This window comes from Ammospiza caudacuta, chromosome 1 (genome assembly GCF_027887145.1).
Source record: "Ammospiza caudacuta isolate bAmmCau1 chromosome 1, bAmmCau1.pri, whole genome shotgun sequence".
Lineage (NCBI taxonomy): Eukaryota > Metazoa > Chordata > Aves > Passeriformes > Passerellidae > Ammospiza > Ammospiza caudacuta.
In genome coordinates, this window is record NC_080593.1 from 895,495 (window position 1) to 923,286 (window position 27,792).

Consider the following 27,792-nt stretch of genomic DNA (forward strand, 5'->3'; position numbering starts at 1 on the left):
GGCTGCAGGGGATGCTGCTGCAATAACACGAGGTCAGTCATCACCTTGTTTGATGTGATGAGTGAAGGGACATCCAGCAGTGCCTGCTGAGCTGCAGCCCAGAGAGAGCCACGTTGGGATGTGCCAACAGCTGCACCACCCTGCTCCTCTGAGTGTTCCAGCATCAGCTTAAACCCAAAAACAGAGCTCTGAACACTGGTTTGGAACCTGTAGCTTTTGAACCTGTAGTGTGAGCACTGGTTTTTAACCCTGCAGCTTTTAACACTGGTTTTTAACCTGTGGTTTTGAAAACTAGTTTTGAACCTGTAGTTTTGAGCACTGGTTTTCAACCCTGTAGTTTGAGCACTGGTTTTGAACCTGTAGTTTTGAACACTGGGTTTTAACCCTGTAGCATTGAACACTGGTTTTGAACCTGTAGCATTGAACACTGGTTTTGAACCCTGTAGCTTTGAGCACTGGTTTTTAACCCATAGCTTTTTAACCTTGTAGTTTTGAGCACTGGTTTTTAACCTGTAGCATTGAACACTGTTTTTTAACCCTGTAGTTTTGAACACTGGTTTTTAACCCGTAGCTTTTTGACCCTGTAGTTTTGAACACTGATTTTTAACTCTGTAGCTTTGAACACCAGTTTTTAACCTGTAGCACTGAACACTGGTTTTTAACCCTGTAGTTTTGAGCACTGGTTTTTAACCTGTAGCATTGAACACTGGTTTTGAACCTTGTAGCTTTGAACACTGGGTTTTAACCCTGTAGCTTTGAACACTGGTTTTTAACCTGTAGTTTTGAACACTGGGTTTTAACCCTGTAGCACTGAACACTGGTTTTTAACCTGTAGCATTGAACACTGGTTTTTAACCCTGTAGTTTTGAACACCGTTTTTTAACCTATAGCATTGAACACTGGTTTTGAACCCTGCAGTTTTGAGCACTGATTTTTAACTCTGTAGCTTTGAACCCCGGTTTTTAACCTGTAGTTTTGAACACTGGTTTTTAACCTGCAGCTTTCAGCACTGGTTTTTGCAGCAGCTGCTTTGCCTGAGCATCACCTGCCTCCGTCCCCTCCTGGCTGCTCCATTTCTCTGCTCTCATCCCTAGGAATCATTTCAGCTTTCAGACACAGGGAGTGGGTCCTGCTGAGAACAAACCCAGTGGTTCAGAGCCAGGGATCCAGCCTGGGGCAGCAGCACCTCTGCAGTGTGCCATGCCAAGAGCAGCAGCTCTGAACCCTGCACACCCTGTGGAAATTCAGCATTTCTCCCTTCTCTCCCATGCAGAACCAGAACATGGAAAGCATTCCACAGGGAAGGGGGCAGGGAAAGAGGCCATGAAGGAATTGTGTCATGCACATCTCCTGTTCCTCTGGCAAACCTAATTAACTTGATGGCCACAGCTCCCCATCCTGACACCCTGCTCTGCCTCTTTGATGTCACTTTTAGACACACTTGAACAAGAGAAGGAAAAAAATCAACTCTACCCCACAAAGAGGGAACATATTAATAAATTAAAAAGCTCCAGACACATAAAAGTATCTTTGATCAAAGTTGTTAACAGTTAGTGTGAAGAGTTAAACCTCCACAAAGCAAGAGTGAGGCAAATAACAAAGGATTTCTTAAACACAAGCCAGAAGCTCAATACAAAAATCCTGATGCCTTTAATTATTCAGACCATAAATCTGATTGCATTTCTATCTCCTTTACTTAGAAGTATTAATGAAGAGGGAGGAAATATCCTTAGGAAGGTTCAGAAGTGTTCTAAATTTCAGTTTATACTGAATTACAGAAGATGTACAACTTCCTTTTGACCAGATTTCCAATGGCAAATGAAGCACAAAGATCAATTTTTTTTATTCCCATCCTCACTAAGGACATGAAACTCACTCACACTGAACCAAACTCTAAAATCCTAAAGGGAATTATAGCAAAGAGGTGTTTTAATTCACCAATTCCCAGGCACAGAGGCTCAGGGGGAAGGGAAGCAGAGCCCACAACTGACTGGGACTGAAACAGGACCAAGCTCAGCACCTCAGCCTGACTGGAAAGGCTTTGAAAAATTCTTTTCCAGGTTCTGCACAAGTCTGAAATACTCATCCAGTTGCATCACAAGCTTCTGGCAGCCAGAACTGCCCTGATGCCATGCAAGATGTCCCAAAGGCTCAGTGTCACCTGTGCCACTGCTGGAGCAGGTGTGGGGACACAGCCATGGGGGGAGGACACAGCTGGGTCAGGGCAGGGAATAAAAACTGCTCCAAAGGGTGGGGATGTGGGAAAACACCACAGAGGTCACAGGGAAGTCACAGGACAGGGGACAGGTCAGCTGTGGTGTTATGGACTCTCCAAAGCCATTTCTATCAGCTGCCCTCCCAGCACTGCCCCTGGACGGAGAACATCTCCAGATCCAGGTTTTACCCAGGAAACCCCTTAAACCCCAAAGAAACTGAAGCTCTGTTTGGCTGCCCCTTCCTTGGCAGCTCTCTGAAGGCAAGGCCAGCCCTGGGAGGAGAGAGGAGTGCAGACAGAGGGTTGGTACCTGTGTGATGGTCCTGCAGCCCGTGGTCGCCGTTCTCCACCACCGTGGGCCCCGAGGCTGAGGAATCTGCAAGGGATCAACACAGGGGTTAAACTGCAGGGATTCATCCCAGTCAGACCTTGACAACAGCTCTGAGACACTGCAGGATCACTGAGGGTGGAAAAGAGCTCCAAGATGGAGCCCAAGCTTTGATGGATCCCCACTTGTCACCTGGTGGGGATCCCAAAAACCAACACAAGAAATTATCAATTCCAGCCCTGAGCACCCCCCAGAGCCCCAGGATCTCTGAGGCTGGAAAAGCCCTCTGGGATCACCAAATGCAGCCTGATCCCCTCCCTGTCCCCAGATCTGAGTGCCACCCCCAGGAATTCCTGGGGCACCTCCAGGGATGGGCACTGCAAACCTCCCTGGGCAAGGAGGGAGGCCTGAGCCCCCTTTCCATGGGGAAATTCCTGCTGAAACACCAAATACTGCTAAAGCAGGGATCAGGGGAGGTTTAGAGGAGGGTGGAAGATCACCAATTCCAAAACCCAGCACAGAAAATCCTTATCACTGTGAGACTGAATCCATCTTGTTCTGACACTGATTGATGGCCACAATTTGAACCAGCACCAAGATTTACAGCCTGAACTTGGGAAACCTGGCAGCAGTGGACAAGGGGAGCAGTTGGAAGCTGCAGGATTTAGATTATATAGAAGAATAATTATACAGAATTTAGATCATATAAAAGAAGAAGTTTTATACAGTGAGGGTGGGCAGGCCCTAGCACAGGGTGCCCAGAGCAGCTGTGGCTGCCCCTGCATCCCTGGCAGTGCCCAAGGCCAGGCTGGATGGGGCTGGGAGCACCTGGGACAGTGGGAGGTGACCCTGGGACAGTGGGAGGGGTCCCTGGGACAGTGGGAGGGGTCCCTGCCATGCAAGGGTGGCACTGGGTGGGTTTAAGGTCCCTCCACCCCAAACCAGTCAGGATTCTGTGACTTTATGACCCTGAGCAGTTTTAGGGAAGCAGAACAAGCAGCACCAGCTCCTCCCTGGGCCCTCAGCTCTGCTGACAGTGAGGAAATGCTCATTGTACAAATAATAAAGAGACACACACTCAGTCACCTGGAGCTGCTGCTGGCCCCTCCTGAGCCCCAGTTTTATACCAGGGTCCCTCAGACACAGCAGGGCTGAATCCAGCCCTCAGCAAAGCAAAGGAAAAGCATTTCCAGCTCCATCCATGCTCATCCTGGTGCTCTGCAAAAATCCCCCTGACCTTGGCAGTTCATAGCAAACCACACAGCTCCACGCTCCTGGAGGGGCTGGGGACAGCACAGGGATCCATCCCTGGAGCTGCTCCTGATCAGTTCCACAGCCCAGCTGAGCAAGGGCTGCTGTGCCCTGGGCCTGAAACAGGAACTGGGGAGGTCCTGGCAGTGCCTGGATGCCCTGAAATCAGGGTCAGTGTGGTTGAAACACAGAGTCACAGCTGCCCAAAGCACAGGAGGATGCTGCAGTGGATCCCTGAGGAATTCCATGGAATTCCTGCAGGAGCCACGCATTTCATAAGCCCTGCAGAATCATGGAACCTCCTGAGAGGGAAGGAACCCCCAGGGACCATCCCAGTCCAGCCCCAAATTCCCTCCATGATCACATCCTGCTTTCCTTCCTCAGAGCTGCCCCTTGCACCCTGCACAGGCAACTGAGCTGCTGGGATGCTCCAGAGTCTGGAGGAATTGAATTTCCCCATGAAAGGGTGCTCAGGTTTGAGTGCCCATCCCTGGGGGTGTCCCAGGAACACCTGGAGGTGGCACTGAGTGCCCAGGGCTGGGGACAAGGTGACCATGGGACACAGCTGGCACTCCATGGGCTGGGAGGCTTTTCCAGACTCAGTGACTCTGATGCCACCACGATTATTAATGCATTAACCCCTCCAAAGTGGGTTCCCAGAGGAGCAGAAGGACCAGAAGTGCCACAGCTCTCCTTGGGAAGGAGACAGAGCAGCTAAAATGGTTCCCTGTACAGTTTTAGCCTTTTGGGAAGACAAGCTTCCAGTAAAACCAGGTCAAATCCCACCAATGCAGCCAGCAGGAGTGGCTGTTATTTTTCAGTCTTTGAAGGTCAGTGCCTTTGGAGAAATCAATCTGAGTTTGGTTTGCTGAAGCCCCAGTGTGAAAGCACCCAGCAACCTGCCCAGGGCCAGGGCTCCTCCCCTCATATCCTAAATTGCATAAACCCAAAACCATGTCAAGATGTTGTAACTACCTAATCCTCATCAGAATCACAAGATAGTATTTGCATCTGGCTCGTGGATCAAAGGATTGTTTTTATATAAACAAATTTCAGGCAGCGCTGGCTAAAGAGATAATCTGGAGCAAATGGGCAGTGCCAGCAGCAGCCCCTAATCCCAGGGGACAGCACCATGGCCAGCACGTCCCTGCAGCACCTGCAGCCTGCCCCAGGCTCCCCTGAGGGCACAGGGGGCTCTGGAGGGCTCTGGGGGGCTCGAGTGCCTGTGCAGGTTTTATCACAGCTGTAAAACGCTGACACTGAGAGGAAAATGTGAGTGGAAACACTGAGGGACAGAGAGTGACCCAGCTGGTGACTCTGAACAAGGAGTGTCATCTCCTTCCATCCATTCCTTTAAATGTTCTGCCTCAAAATCACCTGCAGAGCTGCCCCAGCCCTGATCCAGCAGCACAGGGAGCTGGAGCCAGGCTGGAGAGCTGGGAATGTTCCCCTGGAGAGGAGAAGCTCCAGGGAGAGCTCAGAGGGCCTGGAGGGGCTCCAGGAGAACTGCAGAGGGACTGGGGACAAGGATGGAGGGACAGGACACAGGGAATGGCTCCCAGTGCCAGAGGGCAGGGATGGATGGGAGATTGGGAATTGGGAATTGCTCCTGTGAGGGTGGGGAGGGGTTGGCACAGATGTGCCCAGATGTGGTGGGCATCACTTTTGTGAGGTAAACCCAGCACAGCAGAGCAGCTGTGGCTGCCCCTGGAGCCCTGGCAGTGCCCAAGGCCAGGTTGGACAGGGCTGGAGCACCCTGGGACAGGGGCAGGTGTCCCTGCCATGGCAGGGGTGGCACTGGGTGGGATTTCAGGTCCTTTCCAGCCCAAACCAGTCTGGGTTTGTGATGTAACTGGGATTCTGTGATGTAACTGTGGGGCAGGAATGGGGCTGGACAGACTGTGAGAGGGAAAAGGTTTAATGTCTCATCTGAGCCAAAAATGCAAATATCATCGTGTGCTGATCTCCCTTTGATCCCTGTGGAACTCTGGGCTGTGGGGAACACTCTCCATCTCCCCTTTCGTACCTGACCAAGTGCCTGAACCCCTCTGGCTACAGCAAATCCTGCTGCAAGGAAAGCACCCATTCCTGGTGTGGGAAGGGAGGGAACAGCCGGAGGAGCCGAGGTGTGCCCGGGTTTGGGCTCTGCAGCCGGGACAGAGGGCAGCAGGGCCAGCAGAGCCACCTCGTGGTGACACCGCTGTCCCAGAGCCACCGCTGGGACTGGTGCGCTCAAACCGAGCCCATCCCTCCTGGCAGGCAGGGTTTGGGTCCTGCAGGGCTCAATCCCACGGGAATGGGGCCCAGGGAGCCCCCCCAGCCCCTGGGGAGGGGAGTGCAGGGCAATGAACCCCGGGCTCAAGGACAGGTTAATACATGGAATAAAATAATAGAGTTATAATAGTGAAAAGAGAGAGGGGGATTGCTCAGCCTGGAGAAAAGGGGGATCAGGGGAAACCTTGTGGCTCTGCACAGCTCCTGACAGGAGGGCACAGCCAGGGGGGTTTGGGATCTTATCCCAGGGAACAGGGACAGGAGCAGAGGGAACGGCCTCAGGCTCAGGGTGGAAATTGGGAACCATTATTTCCTGGAAGGGGCTGCCCAGATGTGGCACAGCTGTCCAGGGCAGGGGGGAGTCCCCATCCCTGCAGGGATTTAAATCCCAGTGGATGTGGCACTTGGGGACAGGTCAGGGTGGCCCTGGCAGTGCTGGGCATGGTTGGACTCCGTGGTCTCTGAGGGCTTTTCCTGATTCTGTCCATAAAAGCCAAGAGGGACCAGGGGTGCCCAATGCCCTGGGCCAGCAGCCCTGAGCAATGCCCAGCCTGTCCCAGCAGTGCCTGGCAGCTCCTGGCCACCTCTCCCAGTTCCCACTGGGCAGGACGTGATATCCCAGTGCTGTGGGACATCCCTGTGGCCAGGTGGGATCAGCTCCCCTGGCCATGCCCCCACCCTCCTGGCACCTCCCTGCCTGAGCCTGGCAAAGCAAAAACTCCTCAGGAACATCCAAACCACCCAGGTTGAATCAGCACCACTCCCACAGCCACCTCCAAACACAGCACTGCCCCAGCCAGGGAGAAAATCAACCCCAGCCCAGCCCAGACCAGGACAATCCCCTCCAAAAAATCCTGTACTCAAGGTTAAAGCTCACCAAGGAGTCTGTGAGCAGTGCAAGGAGGCAGAACACAGGGACTGAGCAGGAGGGCACGTCCCAGCACAGAGCACAGAGCTGCCCTTTGGTATGGGCACAGTTCCCCACCAGGGACACAATTCCTCATCAGGGACACAATTCCTGACCAGGAACACAATTCCACACCAGGAACACAATTCCTCACCAGAAACACAATTCCTGACCAGGAACACAATTCCTCACCAGGGACACAATTCCTCATCAGGAACACAATTCCCCACCAGGAACACAATTCCCCACCAGGAACACAATTCCTCATCAGGGACACAATTCCCCACCAGGAACACAATTCCCCACCAGGAACACAATTCCCCACCAGGAACACAATTCCTCATCAGGGACACAATTCCTGACCAGGGACACAATTCCTCATCAGGGACACAATTCCTGACCAGGAACACAATTCCACACCAGGAACACAATTCCTGACCAGGAACACAATTCCTGACCAGGGACACAATTCCTCATCAGGAACACAATTCCACACCAGGAACCATCACTGCACAGACAATCCTGCTCCTCATCTCAGCTGAAACACTGCCCAGGAGCTCTGCTGCAAATCATTAAACCCTCCCCAGTGTTTTCCCTTCCTTGGAATGTGCTCCCATCTGAAATCCCATCATCCCACCACATCAGCACCCGAATGAAAGTGCTGCTGCAGCCTCCAGGATTTCCTGGGAGCTCCAAAGGACCCTGAGAGCCTTGGAATTGCCAAGGAAAGCAGGCAGCACACTGCCCTTGCTGCTATGTAAGGCCCACAAGGTCAAAAGGGATTATCCCAGAATTTTATCCCAAATTACCACGTCCAGCCAGGTGTGAGGAAGAGCTGACTCGTTTCTCCCTGGTACTTTAGGAGTTAACATTATTAAAGCTTTGTTCTAGGACAGATTTTTAGTGCTCATCACAGGTCCCTGCTCTTCTCCCCTCTCTGAACTCACCCAGCCCAGGCTGGGGCCCAGCTCAACATTAAACTCTCCCAATCTGGCTCCTGGGTTTAGGGAAAAAAGTGAAAGAAAACCCTGGAGCAGAGCTGGAGCAGCTAAAGCCTGACAGGACGGAGGATTAAACCTCTTCTGACTGGGCAAAGACAATCTGAGGAGCACAGACCGCGATGTCAGAACACATTTGTGCCTTTTAACATAAATAAATGAACGAGGGGAGGCTGCAGAGCCTGAGCTCTGCAGGCTGCTCCTCTCCCTCAGGAAAGCCAGGCTGTCTGGAGCCAGGGACATGGAACTCTCTCTGCTATGCCCCAAAAACTTGGGGTCACACTCAAACACGGAACTGCGACACCAACACCCCCTCAGGACCCTGTAAACCTCACCCAGAGCTCATTTATTTATTCTGGAGCCTCAGTAAATGAAACTTATTCAGCTTTACTGCCTTTTTAAACTGTTACAAATCTTAAATAAACTTCATGGAAGAAACAGGTATCTGTTTTTCCCTGGATATCACACACTTCTATCCAAACTCCACACCCACAATCCCAGTTCTGTAATTCCATTCTGGGAGCTTCTCCACAGCCCCAGGTCAATGCAGTTTTCTCCTGAGGGTCCGTGCCTTTCAACACAGAAAATCTGAAATTCTCAGCAGCCAGGGCTGCACCAGGTACCCTCAGCACTTCAGGGAAAAACAGATCAGAGAAATGAAGACATTCCAGGACCAAATCCTGAGCCTGGCCTGTGGTTACTGACCCTGCTTTAGGCTTCAGTCCTCCCGTGCTGGTCCAGGCTGGGAAAGCTGAACAGCTCCACTCAACAACTCCTCCATCTCCTCACCAGGGTCTCGTCTGCATCTTGCCAAAGGTTTAGATCATGCTCCTGACTGCTCTCCAGCTCTCCCAAAAAAGGGAAAAACCAATCTCCAAAGCAAGGGTAAGAAACTGCATCCCCCCCTTGCCATGGAGGCTGCAGAGAGGGGAGAGAGGGGCTGGAAAAGCCAGGAGAGCCCAGAATCCCTGAATTACTGAGGCTGGCAAAGCCCTCCCAGCCCCCTGAGTCCCAGCTGTGCCCAGTGCCCACCTGGTCCCAGCCCTGAGCACTCAGTGCCACCTCCAGGGTTCCTGGGACACCTCCAGGGATGGGCACTGCCAACCTCCCTGGGCAGCCCCTGCCAGTACTGAATAACCCTTTCCATGAAGGAATTCCTCCTGAAATTCTGCTTCTGCCCCCAGTATTTGTGCCTGAGCTCTCACAGAGTTTTAATTAATGAGCAAAGCCAAAAGGCCTCGTTACCCCCAGCCCAAGGTCCTGGAGTTATGTGGAATAATGAGTTGGGACAGTGATGCCCTAAAAACTAGAAAGTTAAACCCCAAGGTATCAATAGCAATGTCCAGGGATCCACAGCTGGCAGGACACACTTAAGGGCCTTGTATCTTACACCAATATTGTGTCATGATTTCAGCACTGAGAAATCCTGTGCTGAGATGGTTCAGGATCTGCAGCTTCTACAACAAAGGATTGCTTTAAAATACCCTCAAATCATAAACAAGGTGTTAACAAGTCCTCATGTTTCTCTGCTTCTGCAGTGCTAAAGTAGAAATGAAATAAATAATACACATCTGAACTGCCCAAATTCCAAGTTTTATAATAATCACTTTGCCCATCCCTCCTGCTCCTTTGGTGCCATTTAATAACTGTGTCAGCATGGAAAATTCAAGGTTACATTTTCTGTATTACAAGGCACCCAGTGCACTTCTAATCAAAGCAAATAAATGCCTTGAACAGAGCAGAACTCCCCACACTGTGGTCCTGGAGGTTCTGTTCATTCTGAGGAATCACATCCCACCTTCCTCAGCACTGATGAGCAGCAGCATTAAAGCAAAAAAAGAGAAAACTTCTTCTGAAGAAGTCATCAAGTTACCAAAGGTTTTCCTCTTCCTGAGCACAGATCAAGGCCACAAAACAAATAAAATCATCAAGGCACTGCTGGTCAGTGACAATTCCCACTTGGGCAGGGAGGGAACAGCACACAAGCAAACGAGCAATAATTTAAATTGTTCACTGGGAAAGAAACCCATTGCATGATCCCAAATCTCACTCTTTTCCCTTTCACACAGGGAAGCATCTGTTTAAAAATCTTTTTTTCCTGCGGAGTTTTTGATAAAGCTCGTAACACAAATGAATTGGTGATGTTCCACCTCAAACTCCTGGGGTAGTTCTGGGGCCCCCAGGTCCAGGACAGACCCTGAGGGGCTGGAATGTGACCAGGGCAGGGAACGGAGCTGGGCAGGGGCTGCAGAATCCCTGAGGAGCTGGGCAGGGGCTGCAGAATCCCTGAGGAGCTGGAAGGGGCTGCAGAATCCCTGAGGAGCTGGGCAGGGGCTGCAGAATCCCTGAGGAGCTGGGCAGGGGCTGCAGAATCCCTGAGGAGCTGGAAGGGGCTGCAGAATCCCTGAGGAGCTGGGCAGGGGCTCACCTGGAGCAAAGGAGGCTCAGGGGCCCTTGTGGCTCTGCACAGCTCCTGCCAGGAGGGCACAGCCAGGGAAGGGTCAGGCTGTGCTGCCAGGGAACAGGGACAGGAGGAGAGGGAATGGCCTCAAGGGCAGGTTCAGGTGGATATTGGGAATATTCCTCCTGGATAGTCTGTCCAGCCCTGGCCCAGCTGCCCAGGGCATGGTGGAGTCCCCATTGCTGGAGGGATTTAAAATCCCTGTGGATGTGGCACTTGGGGACATGGTCAGTGGTGGCCTTGGCAGTGCTGGGTTTGATGATCTCCAAGATCTTTTCCAACCTTAATGATTCCATGACTCTAAATACCAGCTGGGCTGGAAAGTGCTCAGCAGCAGCAGCAGAGGCAGCAGCATGTTTTAGTGCCATGCACACAACCAGCACAGCCAAAGAAATCCAAGTAAATAAACCTTGGGCCAGAACCATGGGATTTAGCCGGCAAACATTTGGGAGATGATGAACATTCCCATCTTCCAGTTCATCATCCACCTTTCCTGCTTGGCTCTGCCATGCCCCGGAGTGGGGGCACCTTGCACAGCTCTGCTGTTTCGGGACACTGTTTGTGGAATTTGGTCAGTGCTTCCTCTGAGAGCCCCAAAAGCACCAACCCCAAACATGGGTGTAAAGCAGAGCCTCTCCCTCAATGGGTGGCCAGCAGGGAGAGGCAAAAAGCAGCAAACAGGGCTTGACCTCAGCCTTGCCTTTTGCCACAAGCCTGTCAGACTGAGGCCAGCAGCAGGGCAGCTCCTGTCCCAGCAGTGTCACAGATGTCCCAGCTGTGGCAGCGGCAGCTTTGGGGACGCTTGGGGCACTTACGTTCCACGGCAATGCCGTCCACGTGGCCTTTGCTTTTGGGCTCCTGGGAGCCAGGCCTGGCCTGCTCCTCATCATCCAGCAGGGGCACGTAGTCTGTCTTGTCCACAGTCTCCCCCACCACGTCATCAAACTTCTCAGCCTCCAGCGTGGCGATGAAATCTCTCTTCACCTCCTCCTCCACGTCCGGGGGCGGCTCCGTCAGAGCGTCGGCCAGGCTCAGGGAGTGGTCCAGGTCAGCCATGCCTGAGCACTGCAACAGCCAGGGAGAGAGGGGGAGAGAGAGAGAGAGCTCCATCAGACATGTCTGGGCACTGCACACCCCCTGTGCCTGTGCACCAACCCTTTGTGCAGTGCTCAGAAACTCCCAGATGTTCCTAAACCCCCCATGTCCCCTGTGCCTGTGCACCAACCCTTTGTGCAGTGCTCAGGAATTCTCAGATGTTCCTAAACCCCCTATGTCCCCTGTGCCTGTGCACCAAACCTTTGTGCAGTGCTCAGTAACCCCCAGATGTTCCTAAACCCCCCATATCCCCTGTGCCTGTGCAGCAAATGTTTCTGCAGTGCTCAGTAACCCCCAGATGTTCCTAAACCCCCCATATCCCCTGTGCCTGTGCAGCAAATGTTTCTGCAGTGCTCAGTAACCCCCAGATGTTCCTAAACCCCCCATGTCCCCTGTGCCTGTGCACCAACCCTTTGTGCAGTGCTCAGGAATTCCCAGATGTTCCTAAACCCCTCCATGTCCCCTGTGCACCAAACATTTGTGCAGTGCTCAGGAACTCCCAGATGTATCTAAACCTCCCCAAAGGATCAGAAATAAACTGGGATCATCTAAAGCAGGTTTAGCTCATGGATGTGACATTTATGGGGTGTTTTATCAGAACCTTGAATAAAAAAGGTAAAGAATACCACCCAGCACCTGGCCAGGGTGGCCATGGTGTGACACTGCCCTGGAACCCAGCCAGGGAGACAGAGAGAGCTCCATCAGACATCCCTGCCCACTGCATGTCCCCTGTGCCTTCAGACCAAACCTTTGTGCAGTGCTCAGTAACCCCCAGATGTTCCTAAACCCCCCCATGTCCCCTGTGCCTGTGCACCAACCCTTTGTGCAGTGCTCAGTAACCCCCAGATGTTCCTAAACCCCCCCCCCTCAATGGATCAGAAATAAACTGGGATCATATAAAGCAGGTTTAGCTCATGGATGTGACATTTCATGGGGTCTTTTATCAGAACCTTGAATAAAAAGGTAAAAAGCACCACCTAGCACCTGGCCAGGGTGGCCAGGGTGTGACATTGGCCTGCCCCAGATCTGGAGTTAATGCCACCCCAGATATGGAGCTAATGCCACCCCATATCTGGAGTTAATGTCACCCCAGATCTGGAGCTAATGCCACCCCAGTTCTGGAGTTAATGCCACCCCAGATCCGGAGTTAATGTCACCCCATATCTGGAGTTAATGTCACCCCAGTTCTGGAGTTAATGTCACCCCAGATCCGGAGTTAATGCCACCCCAGATCCAGAGTTAATGTCACCCCAGTTCTGGAGTTAATGTCACCCCATATCTGGAGTTAATGACACCCCTGAGCAGCACAAATGACGCAAGGGAATTTAGTGCTGGGTTTGACTCCACCCAGCTCCCCTATGGAGATTAGGATTTTACATAATCTCTGATGTATATACTTCAGTGCTGCTCCTGATCCCTCCCAGAGGGTCCTGCAGCACATCCCTGTCCTCAGCAAACCTTGCTAATCCCAGCAAACCCCCTCCAGCCCTGGGATTTGGGAGGGAAAGTGACGTTTTAATAATGTTGACATGAAAAAAATACAGCAAAATGCACACGTAGGCATTATATCCACAGCTATGAGCTGGAAACAGAGGGGAAATAATCACCAGTTATCCCTCTCTGATTTGCATCCCTGTGTTCAATTTATTCCTGGCACCAAGCTGAAAAAATGCACCTGAACTGACTCATCTGCAGCCTTCAGGTTGGCACAACACACTCCCATCACCAATTCTTCACTTTTTCACTTTGCAGCTTTTTGAGGCCATCCTTGGAACAGAAAGGCTGCAATGCACAGAAAGGCTTTGTCCCCAGTCCCTCTCCAGCTCTCCTGGAGATCCTGGAGGGGCTCTGAGCTGCTCCTGGACGTCCCCTTGTCCAGGTGAGCATTCCTGCCCCTGGATCTCCCCTGTCCAGGTGAGCATTCCTGCCCCTGGATCTCCCCTGTCCAGGTGAGCATTCCTGCCCCTGCATTTCCCCTGTCCAGGTGAGCATTCCTGCCCCTGGATCTCCCCTGTCCAGGTGAGCATTCCTGCCCCTGCATTTCCCCTGTCCAGGTGAGCATTCCTGCCCCTGCATTTCCCCTGTCCAGGTGAGCATTCCTGCCCCTGGATCTCCCCTGTCCAGGTGAGCATTCCTGCCCCTGCATTTCCCCTGTCCAGGTGAGCATTCCTGGCCCTGGATCTCCCCTGTCCAGGTGAGCATTCCTGCCCCTGGATCTCCCCTGTCCAGGTGAGCATTCCCAGCTGCCCCAGCCCAGCTCCAGCCTCTCCTTAGGAGCACCAGGAGCTGCTGCCACAGAGCTGCAACCACAGGGACACAAGGGACACAAGGGACACTTGTTGAGCTGGGTCAGGAGGGTGACCCCAGTGGGCACTGAGCAGCAGCCCAGGCCTGCTGCCCTCCATGGGGTGGCAGAACACAGCTCCTCTTGTTCCCAAAACACAAAGGCTCCTACTCCTTGAACTCCAGGAAATTCTGTGTCAGCACTGCAGGGCCAGCACATACCTACAGGCTCCAGCCTCACATTCCTGGGGAACAATGGGGTCCCACTGACAGTGGTGTTTCTGTCCTTCCAGGCAAGTCTATTACGGAAAATAATTCAGTCCAAGCTCTTCTTTTGCATTCTTTGAACAATGAAAGGTCAGGCTTGCAGGCAGGGCACACTTCAGGAGCAACTGCAGTTCTTGGTGGCTTAGATAAAGGCCCTGAGTCAGAGCTTGGAAATCCAGAGGTGAAAAGTTTGGAGCTCTTCACCCCCCGTGCAGGGTCACACTTGAATGAATTATGGTCAGTAAAAAAAAAAAAAATTATATTTAAATGAAAAAGGCTTATAAAAAGGTTTCTTTCAGAGTTTCTGGCTATTTTAAGACAAACCATCACCCAGATGTGCACACAACTGGCTGCATCACCTGCAGGGAGCACCGGCCAGGGAAGGCACTTCCCGAAGTTTCATCCCTGCACTGAGCAGTCTCCTTCAAGGAACAAATGGGGCTCAGACAGAGACAATTTTGCAGGCACATCCTCCTTTGTTTTCAACTCACAAATGAACTGATGGCTTTAGGTCACTGAGCCCTGATGTGCAGTGATGAACATTTAATCATCATCTTCTGAAAATGTCATTTAGCATCAGAAGTTAAAACAATATTTACGTTTCCCAGCAAGCTGCATCATGAGCACAGAGTGGATGGAAAAGTCCCCTGAGTCCATCCAGCCCAGCCATCCCCCAGCACTGCCAAGGCCACCCCTGACCATGTCCCCAGGTGCCACATCCACAGGGATTTTAAATCCCTGCAGCAATGGGGACTCCAGCACTGCCCTGGGCAGCTGGGCCAGGCCTGGACAGACTTTCTGGGGAAGGAATTTCCCAATATCCACCCTGAACTCCCCTGGCCCAGCTGGAAGCTGTTTCCCCCTGTCCTGTGCCTGTTCCCTGGATGTGGAGTGGCTGCACTCCATGGAAGAGCTGCCATAAAATAAATGGGATTTGTGGGGCTTGTGGCACTGTGCTGCTAGTTCAGGTGTGCACAGGAACTGGGACACCGGAGTGATCTACTTTCTGGGGAAGAACAATAATGAGGCTATGCAGCCTTATCAGCAGGGCAATTCCTTGGCCATATTTAGCTAAACAGGGAGTGCAGGAAGGATGCATAAAAATAAACCAGTGTACCTAAGAAAAACCATTTCAAATACAGCACTGGTGTCCCAGACAGGCAGGAGCACTGGCACAGACTACAGGGATCCCTCCTCAGCCCAGGTGGGCTGCAAGGACAGCCACAACCCTGGGAATTCCTCCTTTTCCCTCTCTGCTCTTACAGCCAAATTCCCAATTCCCTGTCTAAGGCACGAGGAAAATGAGGATATTGCAGGGATTGTGCCGAAGGGTACAGAGCAAATCCTGGAGCACATCCATGTGTTGAGTAGCTCAGAGAGACAGATGCTCCCACCCCACATCCATCCATATCAGAGCTGCCTGGGGAGCACAAAAGGATCCTGCATCTCACCCCCTGCCTCCCCAGCTCTGGTAATCACACACTAACAGAGCACGGGGAAGGGGAATTCTGGCATTAACCTGGGGGTGAAGGGGAAAAACTGAGGGGTGGCACAGATTTCTGAAGGCAGAGGTTTAAGAATGCACTGAATTTCCTCACGGAAAGGGGGTCAGGCACTGAACTGCCCAGGGAGGTTTGGAGTGCCCATCTGTGACCGTGTTCACAGGGGTTTTTAGGTGAGGGAAGAGACAAGAATGTTGACTCTATGTTCAGGAGGCTTGATTTATTGTTATATGATATACATTACATTAAAACTATACTGAAAAGAATAGAAAGAAAAGTTTCATCTCAGAAGGCTAGCTAAGCTAGGAATAGCATAGAATGAATAATAAAAGTTGGTGTCTCAGACAAAAAGTCCAAGCTAACTGGGCTGTGATTGGCCATTAATTATAAACATCCAAGATGGGCCAATCCCAGATGCCCCTGTTGCATTCCACAGCAGATAATCAATGTTTACATTTTGTTCCTGAGGCCTCACAGCTTCTCAGGAGGAAAAATCCTAAGAAAATATGTTTAATGAAAAGATGTCTGTGACATCCATCCCTGAGGGGTCCCAGGAACACCTGGAGGTGGCACTGAGTGCTCTGGGCTGGGGACAGGGTGAGGATGGGGCACAGCTGGGACTCAGGGGGCTGGGAGGGCTTTTCCAGCCTCAGGGATTCTGAATCATGGTTCAGCTGCCCAGGTCCTCGTGGCTGTTAAATCAGCATGGGTGACACCAACCTGACTGCAGGTTTGTACCACGACAGCCTCCAAGGACAGCCCAGCCCTCCCTGACAACAGCAAAGGGAGGAGTTTGCTCCAGGGAAAGGTGTGGAAGGAGCAGGAACAGCCCTGCCACAGTGACAGGGCAAGGAGAAGGGGTTTCCTGCAGCCACACATTCCAGGAAACCTTCAAAGCACCCCAAAGCAAATCCACCCTGTTCCCTGAGCTCACACATTATTTTTACACAGGAGGGTTGTTTAGATCTCTCCTGTTCCAGGCACAGCTGATCTGTTACACTCAGGGTTTGCTCCATCTGCTCTTCTCCAGCTCAGAATCTCTGTGTACTTACTCAGTGAGTAACCTGCTTGTTGGGGTAAATAAAATCCAGCTCTCCTCAGCTGATCTGAACCATTCAGCAGGGTTATTTTAACCCCTTACCCTCCATCCTTGTTCCAAAGAGTTCCAACCCTTCACTGGATTTTAGTCCCAGCTGCCCCATCCCTGGAAGTGTCCCAGACTGGTTTGGGTTGGGAAGGACATTAAAGTCCATCCAGTGCCACATCTGCCATGGGCAGGGACACCTTCCACTGTCCCAGGGTGTTGCCAGCCCTGTCCAGCCTGGCCTTTGACACTTTTAGGCATCAGGAGCATCAACAACTTCTCAGGTTGTCGAAAATTTCTCTTCAGCAACTTCCTCACCCAGGTTCTACTTCAAGTGACTCCCTGGAACACTTTCCCAGGGCCACCACCCCACTCACCACCCTCTGGAAAAGGGTGAAAAAACCAAAGCCTGCATGAGCCACAGCCTGAGCTTCCCATCCAGGGAAGAGCAGAATTCCTTTCCTCAACTTCGTGCCTCCATTTTGCAGCTTCCCTGCCTGCTCTGTTGTGTTCCTGCCTCCAGGCACGCACAGGCTTGGAATTTCAAGTTATGATCAGTCTGACCCAGATTCTGTGTTCTTGTCTGAAGACAGAGAAAGAGGAGAGCTGGCACGGGGATGCTGCCCCAAAACCCAAACCTGACAGCCTGTCAAGTGTCCCAACACAATGGCACTCAGTGTGGGACACTGCCTGCCCTCCTGGCACTGCTGGCACAGGCAATGCTGGGGTTGCTTTTCCCACAGGAGCTCACCCAGGGACCTGGTGATGCCTTGTGAGGCTGCCCTAGAGCAGAGGCTGGACAGAGCTAAAGAATAAAGCAGGGATTTATTAACAGGATCTCCTCCATGGATCCACCTTGGGCAGCACCAGAGCCCAGCCAGGGCTGCACCCAAGATGAACCAAAATGGCCCCAAAATGCACGAGCGCTCCCGGGGTCTCTCCCTGGGATCAGTTCTGCTCCATTTGCACCTTGCAGTTCATTGTCCCATTCCAGCTTTAGCCCAGGCAGTCCCACCCTGCTTGTTTTTCTCTCTCCAGCCCACGGGGTTTGTGCTCTGGGGCTGAGATTTGGCTCATTTGTCCTCGGTGCCCAGCTGGAGCAGGAATTGTTTTGTCTCCCTGCTCTGTGCACAGAGCTCACCATGCCCTGATGTGGAGCTCAGACCACACACTAAAGCAGCACAGGATCTGAAAATATAAAAGCTGAACCTGAGGCCTCACAGACAGCCCTGCAGTGACAGTGACACAGCATTCCAGCCCCAGAGCCCTGCCAGGTCCCTCCATGGCTCCATCCTGCTCCAAACAGGCTGGACCCAGCCCCTGGCCAGAGAGGGAAGAGAAACCTGCTCCCATCCAGGAGGAGCAGGGAAGGAACACTTCCTCCCTTTTGCTGGTTTAAAGGAGACCCTGATGTCCACACATCCATTATCCCATCAGACCCTCTTGCTCCTGTAAAATTAGCTCCAAACTCCATCCCAAATGAGATGCCTGGCTGGGAGGAGCAGGGACAGCTCATCATTCCCATTTCTCCTGGGTAAGTCAGGCTGCTTTTCTTAGCTGTGAGTGTTGGGAGCACTGAGCCGTGGCTGCTGAGGAAACAGGAGAGCAGAGATCTGCAGAGTCATCCTCCTTCAGAGCCCCGGAATCCATGGAAAGATTTCTGCATCCATCTCCCAGGGGAGAGGACACAGCGACCGCCTGGGCCGCCGACGTTCCTCACATTCCCTGGCTGGGCACAAAATTCTGTGACCCAATCTGGGCATTTCTGATATTTTGGCACAGCCTAAACCAATGGGATTCACTTATTTATTGGTTTAAAGTGAAACACAGCAAGAGCTCTGCTTTGTGGCTGTTTCTGGAGTCACAGGAAATCCCTCAGATCACCAGAAGCTTCTTAGAGGCAGAGAGATGGAGGCTGAGAGATCCTTAATGAAATCTTCCCAACACTTAAAATCACACTCAGTTCCAGTGCTGGAAAAACCAGCTCAGAAAGGGTGACCTGGATCCCAGAACCATATTCAGGCATGATTATGATTCCCCAAAGAGGATGTGCAGGTACCACCCCTGGCAGAGGGAAGGTCTCCAGTTCTTTGGGATCTCCAGACCTGCTGGACCAGCCCAAGCACCCGATGGCATCATCAAAGCAGGATTAATTAGGAGATTCCAGATATTTGCACAGCAAAATCAAACCAAACTTCAGCTTGGAGGTGCTGCTGAGAGCAGAGTGAGCTGGCAGCTTCCCCAGAGCTCCTGGGAGGGCACACAGGGAGGCAGCACATCAAATATTCCTGATTTCTGTGCACGTTTGGACTGCCAGCAAATGGGGATTTCAGAGAGAGTCACAGAGCCACCTCCTCCTTCAGACAACCCAGAAATACAGCAAGGGATTTTCCAGCTATTATTTATAGGCTTAAATGACTGCTGCCCTCCTGTGTGAGAGGCAAGAGACAGTGCAGGAGCAGAGGAGACAGGTTTGGGGACAAAGAGAGCAGATTTGGGGACAAAGGGAGCAGGTTTGGGGACAAAGGGAGCAGGTTTGGGGCATTTGATGATTTTTAGCCTGAACTCCTTAAACAGACAAAGCACTTGTAGGGTTGTTTCCCTTCTCAGCACAAACTCCCTGAGCCTTCTGGCTCACTTTAATTTCTCAGAATAAATTCAGTCAGCCCCAGAGCCTCCAGATTGCTATAGAAAAACCAGAAATGCATAAGTAAAGGGAAAAGAGTTCCTGCTATTGCCTCCACAAGGGAACACAAGGACAACACAGGCTGGACAGGGCTTGGATCACTCTGGGACAATGGAAGGCGTCCCTGCCATGGCAGGGGTGGCACTGGATGGGCTTTGAGGTTCTTTCCAGCCCAAACCAGTCTGGGACTCCAGGATGTGACCATGAAACAGCTCTGAAGGCTTCACACAGATCTCAGGCACTTCCACAGCCCCTCGATGGCCACAGAGCAGACAATAAACAGGAAGTTTTCAGTTCCCACTTCAGATGGGTTTAATGAAGTCCCAGCAGGATCCCAAAGCCGAGGCAGAACTCCAGCCCTGATTGCTTCCCCCTGTCACTGTCTGCTCCAGCCACTTCCCCCTGCACGTCTGGCATCTCCTCCTTCCACCTCTCAGGTCAGAACAGCCTCTCCCACCTGGGCCTCCCACCACAGGGAAATCTGAGGCTCCTCAAGGTGTCCATCAACTGCAGGGTGTCATTCCTTAGGGATTTGGAGCCATTTCTCTGTTTCAAGCATTGATTTTGCTGTTACTGGTGCTGCAAATAAACTCAATTTGCTGCATCCCAGTCCTTAATGATGATTTCTGCTCCGTGATCAGAAACATTCTCATCAGCTCCATTTCCCTGAGGAAAGCACTGATAAGGCCACTGAGCTGTGCCTTCCCCACCATCAATTATTCAGATGCCACATGAATTAGCAGAGCCTGGCAGCAGACAACTCCAGCATCCCTGCCTCGTTGGCAATGTTAAAAAGATTCTCTCAGTTTCTGGAGATTTGAGGAAATTTCTATTTTCTCCCTGCCTCGCAGCCACTCGTGGCTTGGAGAGCTTCAATTTCATGGGGTGCTGAAGTCTCCAAGGAGAAGCAGGCACAAATCCCACTCCAGCCAGAGGCAAGTTGTAAAACAAGCTCCTCTCTCTACATGTGGAGCTCCTGCTCACTGTCAGCTCCAAAGCCATTGCTGAGGGTGGCCCGAAGGCTGCCAGACCAGCATTTCCCAGATTTACTACAGCAGCTCCCACCTGCTCTTTTTAAATGTGGATATTCATTCATACTGGAATTATCTCTATTTGATCCAACCAAAAAAAAAGGAAGATTTTTTCTTTAGAGTGCAGGGACTTTAAGGAAAGTGCAGGACCAGAAGGGCACCGTGGATGACTCAAGGCTCCTTGAGTTCAGCTGTGCTTTGGTGGATATGGGGGTGTCAGTCAAAGGCTGGGAGTCTGTGACTGTGAAGGACTCTGTGAAACTGCAGAGAGCATCCCAGGAACATCACACACTCCAGAACTGCAGCGAGGAAAAGCTCCCAGCACCCATAAAAACTGCACTGGAGCTGCAAGAGCGCTGCAGGAACCATGGCACCAGCAAACCCCACAGGACAATGCACATTCAGAGCTGGAACAAGCCCAGGGTGACAGGGCTGCTGCAGGAGGGTGCTTCCAAGGAACCCAGGCTCATCCATGGACCAATGGATGCTCCAGGAGCCTCTCAGCTCTGCAGTGAGCTCTTCAGAGGAGCTCCAGGCCCTGCACTGCTCAAACACAGCCTGTGCCCCAGCCAGAACTGCTTTTACTGACTTGGAAATAATGTTAATCAGGGACATGTAATATTCATGTTACCAACTACTGGAATTCCTCAAAGTCCTGCATTTCACAGAGTGAGCTCCTTGAGGCACCTGGGGCACTCCAGCCTTGACCTTGCTGTGATTCCACCCCACACCTCACTGGTGATCCTGGCACAGCCAAAACCTGCCAGCAGCCAGAGCCTCTGCCCCTTCCCATCCTGCTGCCAGTGCATCCCACAAAGAATTCCCTCCAAAGAGCTCAGCACAGCCCCACAGAGCCAGGATTCCAGAGAGGAGTCCCTGCACACCCATCACATTGCACTGAACATTTCCTGGGGAAGGGGTTTTACAGTGACTGCTGTGAGCCAGAGAGGATCCTTGTTTATCCCAGAGAGGATCCATGCTTACCCTAAAGAGGATCCTTTTTTACCCCAGGCAGGATCCATGTTTACCTCAGACAGGGTCCATGCTTATCCCAGAGAGGATCCACGTTTACCCCAGGGAGGATCCATTTTTACCCCAAAGAGGATCACTGTTTACCCCAGAGAAGATCCTTGTTTAACCTAAAGAGGATCCTTTTTTACCCCAGACAGGATCCATGCTTATCCCAGAGAGGATCCACGTTTACCCCAGGGAGGATCCATTTTTACCCCAAAGAGGATCCCTGTTTACCCCAGAGAGGATCCACATTTCCCCCTGAAAGAATTTCCTACCAAGGTGGTTGACATAGAAACCAAGAAGGAAAGGAAAGAAGGATAAATAAGAGAAACCTGCAGCTGCCTGTTCCACTGAGCACTTTGTCTCTCCTGACCAATGAGTGAAGTGTAAACTCCCTTTTGTAATTTTTGTAAGACTGTATAAAAGCATGCATGCTATAATAAAAAGGGTTTGAAGCCTTGTGGAAATGGAGTGTGCTGCTTGGTATTGTCTCTGTTTCATCTACACCAGTTTCCCTCTCTCACAGCACAGCTGCCTGGACAGGACTGATGCCATCACTGCCAGGTGTGATGGAAGGTTCCAGTCTGCACACAAAGGGATCACTGTGGCCAGGGCTGGTGTCAGCAGAGGAAAGGAACAGAGAAACAAATACCAGGACTTCGAGGAATTCCAGTGGTGGGCAACATGAATATTACATGCCCCTGATTAACATTATTTTCAACCCAGTAAAAGCAGTTCAAAAATAAACTCCACATTCTGCACTTATGCAAAATAGAAGTAATTAGCTGGAGTCAGATCTCTGCCAAAGATCAAGGCAGAAGGAATATCCAAATGCAAGAGAACTGGGGAGAATTCCTGTTTGAGCATGGCTGAATGCACACACACACACAGAGGTGTGTGCAGGTACCTGTGTCATGGGATGCTGTCAGAGGATGGTTTGGCTTGGAGGGATCTTAGAGATCATCCAGTGCCACCCCTGGCATGGCAGGGACACCTCCCACTGTCCCAGGTGCTCCCAGCCCTGTCCAGCCTGGCCTTGGGCACTGCCAGGGATCAGGGGCACCACAGCTGCTCTGGGCACCTGTGCCAGGGCCTGCCCACCCTCCCATCCAGGCCTCTGGAGCTCAGCATTTCCATGGCACAGATGCCCTGCTGGATCTCAGTTCAGCTGCACTGAGAGCTCTGCAAACTCTCATTTCAGGCTCTCACCTGCAGGATTTCCATCAGTTCCCTCCTGGCCCTGTTCCAGCCTCCCCTGTGCCCAGGTGAGGAGATTGGCTGTGTTATCAGGGCACTCCACAGCAACTCCTGCTGCTCTCAGGCTCTGGGGAGCCACACTCTGCCCAAGAACCCAGACAGAGAACTCCAGACACCCAGGAGAGCAGCCCTGCCACATTCCTGGGAATTGCAATTCCTGCAATTGCTCTGCACTTGCCCAAAAGCCTGAGGGGGGTTTTGCAACTTCCCTGTGGAAGGAAGGCAGCACCAGAGAGGCAGCTCAGCTCCTCAGCCCCAGACAGGGCCCTGAGCCACCCCCAAACCCTCCAGTGACCCCACACTGACCACCAGGGCTGCCCAAAGCCACCACACTGACAACAGTGAAAGTAAAACTGCTTCAGCTGCCCTCCTGTCTGAATCCCTGGCTGGAGAACATGAAGGAATCCCTCGTGGAGCAGCCCTGGAGAAGGAGGGATGGTGGAAGGGGGAGGCTCACACAGGAGAGGGCTGGAGGCCAGCACAGCCACAAGTGGATGAAAAGCAGAGCTGGGAGGCGTTAGGAATGTCAGGCTGAGCAGAGAAGAGAGATACAACTGCAAAGAACCACCCCAGCACCCAGAGTCCCCTCCAGCTGCACCCATTCCCACAAAAGAACTGTGGCACTGGTGCCTGCAAAGAGCCCTTTCCTATGGGTAATTATGGCTGAGACAAGAGCACAGCACCCTCCTGAAATTCCCTCCCTTTGGGCAATGTCAGGGCCATCCAGCACTCAGCAGGATGGGGTAAGAGTGTCCAAGCTGGATTGCTCCATCCTGGGCTGTCCCCCTTCCAAGCTGATAAAAAGTCACATTAATAAACTTGCCTTAAGTTACAGAGAGAGGTGCTCTGCCAGAGAAGCTTCACTGGGAGGACAAGAATAACTTTCCCCTAAGCCCCAGCAGGGATTAGGGACTCTAGAAGGTGGGGCTTAATGCTCTTGGCTGGCCTTCAAAAAAGCCACATGGAAGATGAGTTCATAGATAATAACTGTGAGGGACTTTCGAGCGTGGATCTCTGCACAGGCCTAGCAGCACTGAAGCAAGAGCCCTAAAAAGGACTCCAAAAATCAAATATTTATCTAAGGAAAAAAAAACCAGAGTCTGCCCACCTTCAGCCCAGACCTGGAAGTTTTAGCTGCCAAGTGAGGAGCTGTAAAATGCAGCCCCCAGAGCCCTGCAGGCCTCAGGGCCTCGCAGCAGAGGGGATTTCTTGTGCTGCTTGCCCAGAGAGGCAGCACCAAAAAAGGAGAGTTTCATCAATCATGGGGGAAGAGGCTCCTGCTCTCCTGGCACGGGGCAGCAGTGGGGGCAGGGGAGGAAAGGGCTGTTTGCAAAGCACTTTCTCTGCAGGATGCTGGGCCGGGCCCAGCCCCAGCAGCTGCTCTGTCAGCTGCTTTCCTTTAATAGCTCCGGCCCGGAGGAGCTGGATCCCACCTCGCCCCCAGGGCAAACCCACGGCACCGGGACAGCCTGGCTGTGCCACAGAGATCCCAGCCTGGCACAGAGGGCATCACCCACAGCTCCCAGCTTCGCCTCCTCCTTCCCCGTCCTGCAGCTCCACCTCACTGCCACAGCCTGCGCACCACAAACGGGACAAGTTCCACCACAAAACTTCACTCAGCCCCTCTGAATTCATCCAATTCCACGTTTGTCTTACATATATTTCTCCCAGAATAATGGATTTTGTTCCCATGTGAGAATTTGGGTGTTCATTTCTAAGATGGGATGAAAACTGTACAGCACCAACACTGGAAGGACAAACCCAGAGATGAGAATGAGGTCAAGTCACGCTGTGAGAAAGAAATTCAGAGGTTTAGACTGACCTAATTACAGTTTGAGTACCACTGTGCAGGCCCTCAGTGCTTTCATCAACTCCCAGTTCTGCCTTCTGTATATATAATAATATATAAATATGTGTATAGACACATCTGAGAGTGTAGGAGGGGAAGCAAGGTCAGAGAGGACAAATCCTGAATTAATTCTGGGGATCAGGCACAGGCTGGACACCACCTCTGCTTCCAGCCACTCCTCACAGGCTCAGCTCCTTTCCCTGCACAGAACAGCTCCAGTTGTGCCAGTGACTGTACCAGAGCAGCTGCTTCACTTTAATTAAAATAAGCCCTTCTCCTGACAGTTTAATTACAGAGCACCAGAACCTGCCCATCAGGACACAGGACTGGAAGCTTCCACATGACAAAGTTGACTGTGGAATTATTTTCATTCATGGCAACTCAGCACCAGCTCGGTGTTCCAGAGGAGTGGAACAGCAAACCCAGCAATGCTTTTTCAAGGGGATTTCTCAGGAGAAAACAAGATTTTAAAGCTTTAAACACTAGTGGAAGGTTAAAAAGCTTTGGAAGAATAAACCTAAGTATCTCTATACCAAGGAATAAGTTTTAGCTATCTGCAAATTCTGAAAGTCTTTGGCTACAGCAAGTGAGGGACTGCAGGGGCTCTGAGGAGTGTGGCTTTGCAAACTCCCAGAAAACAGACAAAATTTGCCCAAGAGAACCTAGAAATGGGACAGACACACACTGGGAACGGGACAGGGACACACTGGGCTGCTGCAGAGGGCAGGGGCTGCCCTTTGGGAACCACAACAAAGCTGTGGGGAGGCTCTGACAGGCAAAGCAAATGCTCTGTTAGTGCCTGGCTCTGTGACCACGCTGGGGACCTGCTCCTGCTCCATGGGGATGTGCCCACACTCCACACACAAGCATGTCCCCACTCCATCCATAGGGATTTTCAGGCCAGGAACCAAACTCCCTCCTTTTCTGTGGAGGTCACTCAGGTGCTCAGAAATTCATGGAGAATTAAAATCCCTAAACACATTTTGGGTGGGAGCAGAATACACCTGGAAGGCTCCAAGCTGTGGAGCCTGTTCCTGCCTGCTCTGGGATATCCCTGTTCCTGACTCTGTTAAGGACACCTTTGGGATATCCCTGTTCCTGACTCTGTTCAGCCCAGCCCTGGGATATCCCTGTTCTTACCCTGCTGTGTACAGGGTATCCTGTTTGGGATATCCCAGCCAGCCTTTACACACTGGTGTGCCACTAGAACCTGCTCAGAAAGGGCTTTTTGCACCACCTTTGGCAATTCCATTCATGGATTGTGTTCATCCTGGGCAGCTCCACAACTGATGCAATGGGGATTAACCACATTCCACATTAATAGGACTTGCTCCTAAGTAGGGATGTTTGTGCCCACACACAGGTGAGAAAGGCAAAACACTGAAATCCTTTTAAACTAAGGTAGGAGCCTGTGGGAACTTAGGGTAAGGGGGATATTCATTCCTCTGATTGCTCTGGGGGACCCTGACCCCCAGAAAAACACTGCCTTTGACTCTCACTTGTGGGGAAGGCTTCTAGGATTTCTAGATAAACTAGAAATTACAATAGTGAAAGACAGATAATAGAGATTAGTGTAGTGTATCACTGAGGTGAGAAAATTAGGTTTTAGGGTGTTTTAGTATATTTAAGTATGGAGTTAAGGTGGAGGACAAAGTGGTGGCCTGAGGTGCTTCTCCTTCTTCATCTACTCTATTTTCTGTAGTGTCGTAGTACAAAGTGATCAAAGGAGATTTACCACAAATTTTAGTTATGTAGATGAACAGAGGATGAGTATTGGTAAAAAAAATGAAAATAAAGTACATTTCTAAAGTTAATTGAACAAAGTGATTATAAAGAACCTTAAGACTGTACATTCCTCAACCATTTTAGTGGTAGTTTCCTTAAGCACTAAATCCAGTCCAGATGATACCAAGTTTTTAATCCCCTTTGGATGGAACAACACCCTCTGCTTGCAGACAGGCCCAAGGGGCAGAGCAGACCCTACAGCTTGGCAGAAGGGCCCAAAGAGGAGTTTTTAGGATTTAAAATGTAACACAGTGTGGTAATGTAATGATTCTTATAGGCTGTATGGAAATGCTGTAGGATTTGTATCTTGTACTAGATCGGTTAGTGAGAATCAGAATATTCAACACAGAAGATGATTTATTGTATTGTAACGGGAACCTCGCTCTCTTACGCTTTTATGCTCTCATCCTCTCTCCCCCTCTCTTCTCAGTCCTGCTCTGAGCTGTGGCTGCAGCTCCCAGCAGGGCCCTGCACCCAGGCCCTGTGCAATAAACCCCAAATCCCAGCAGGGCCCTGCACCCAGGCCCTGTGCAATAAACCCCAAATCCCAGCAGGGCCCTGCACCCAGGCCCTGTGCAATAAACCCCAAATCCCAGCAGGGCCCTGCACCCAGGCCCTGTGCAATAAACCCCAAATCCCAGCAGGGCCCTGCACCCAGGCCCTGTGCAATAAACCCCAAATCCCAGCAGGGCCCTGCACCCAGGCCCTGTGCAATAAACCCCAAATTCCAGCAGGGCCCTGCACCCAGGCCCTGTGCAATAAACCCCAAATCCCAGCAGGGCCCTGCACCCAGGCCCTGTGCAATAAACCCCAAATCCCAGCAGGGCCCTGCACCCAGGCCCTTTGCAATAAACCCCAAATCCCAGCAGGGCCCTGCACCCAGGCCCTGTGCAATAAACCCCAAATCCCAGACCTGGCTGCAGAGATCTCTCGTCTGTGTCCATCCCCACTTTCCTATCCCCCTTTGCTCCTACACTCCAGCAGCTCTTCAGCTCCTGCCCAGGGCAGGGCCAAAGCCACAGCTCCAGGGAAGTGTTCAGTGGCAAATCCAGCAGCATTTCATCCAGAGGGAGCTCTGCTAGCCCACAGCTCAGCAGGTGCATCCCCACCTCCCTCAAAAGGGACCCAGAGGTTGCTGACTGATGGACCCAGCAGGCTCTGGAAGCAAGGAGAGTTGCAGGTGCAGGGCAGCTTCTCCTGCCTGGGGCCCTGCAGCTCATCCCTGCAGCCCGGGGGTGCAGGGGGATAGAATATAAGAAAATTAAGATAGTGTAGAAAGTAATCTTACCCCTAAAGAGCTGCAGCTGGGCCAATTATCAAAGATTAGGAACAGGCCTGACTTTACCAGGCCACAGTTGTAAGCAACAAGAAAAAAAAGAGTGCTATAAAGGAGTGGGGTGGCCTTGAGAAGGGAGCTGGAGTCAGTTGCCTGCTTTGTGAAAAAGGAAGTCAGTGCTCTGAGAGCTGCCCACCAGAAACACCAAGAAGGTATGGAACCTTTGTGA

The 27,792-nt window shown here is 51.6% G+C and overlaps 1 protein-coding gene across 5 annotated transcripts in view; it reads right to left on the bottom strand.

Annotated features, from left to right (window-relative positions):
• The window catches only part of MAP4 (microtubule associated protein 4), a 150,969-nt gene that overhangs the window by 88,515 nt on the left and 34,662 nt on the right, over nucleotides 1-27,792 (bottom strand). For all 5 annotated transcript variants that reach the window (XM_058809682.1, XM_058809691.1, XM_058809657.1 and 2 more), the window contains exons 3-4: nucleotides 11,250-11,499; nucleotides 2,526-2,591 (exon numbers count right to left, since the gene is read on the bottom strand). In XM_058809682.1, the coding sequence (XP_058665665.1) occupies nucleotides 2,526-2,591; nucleotides 11,250-11,490 (307 nt within the window). In that variant the 5' untranslated portion in view covers nucleotides 11,491-11,499. The remainder of the gene's footprint in view (nucleotides 1-2,525; nucleotides 2,592-11,249; nucleotides 11,500-27,792) is intronic.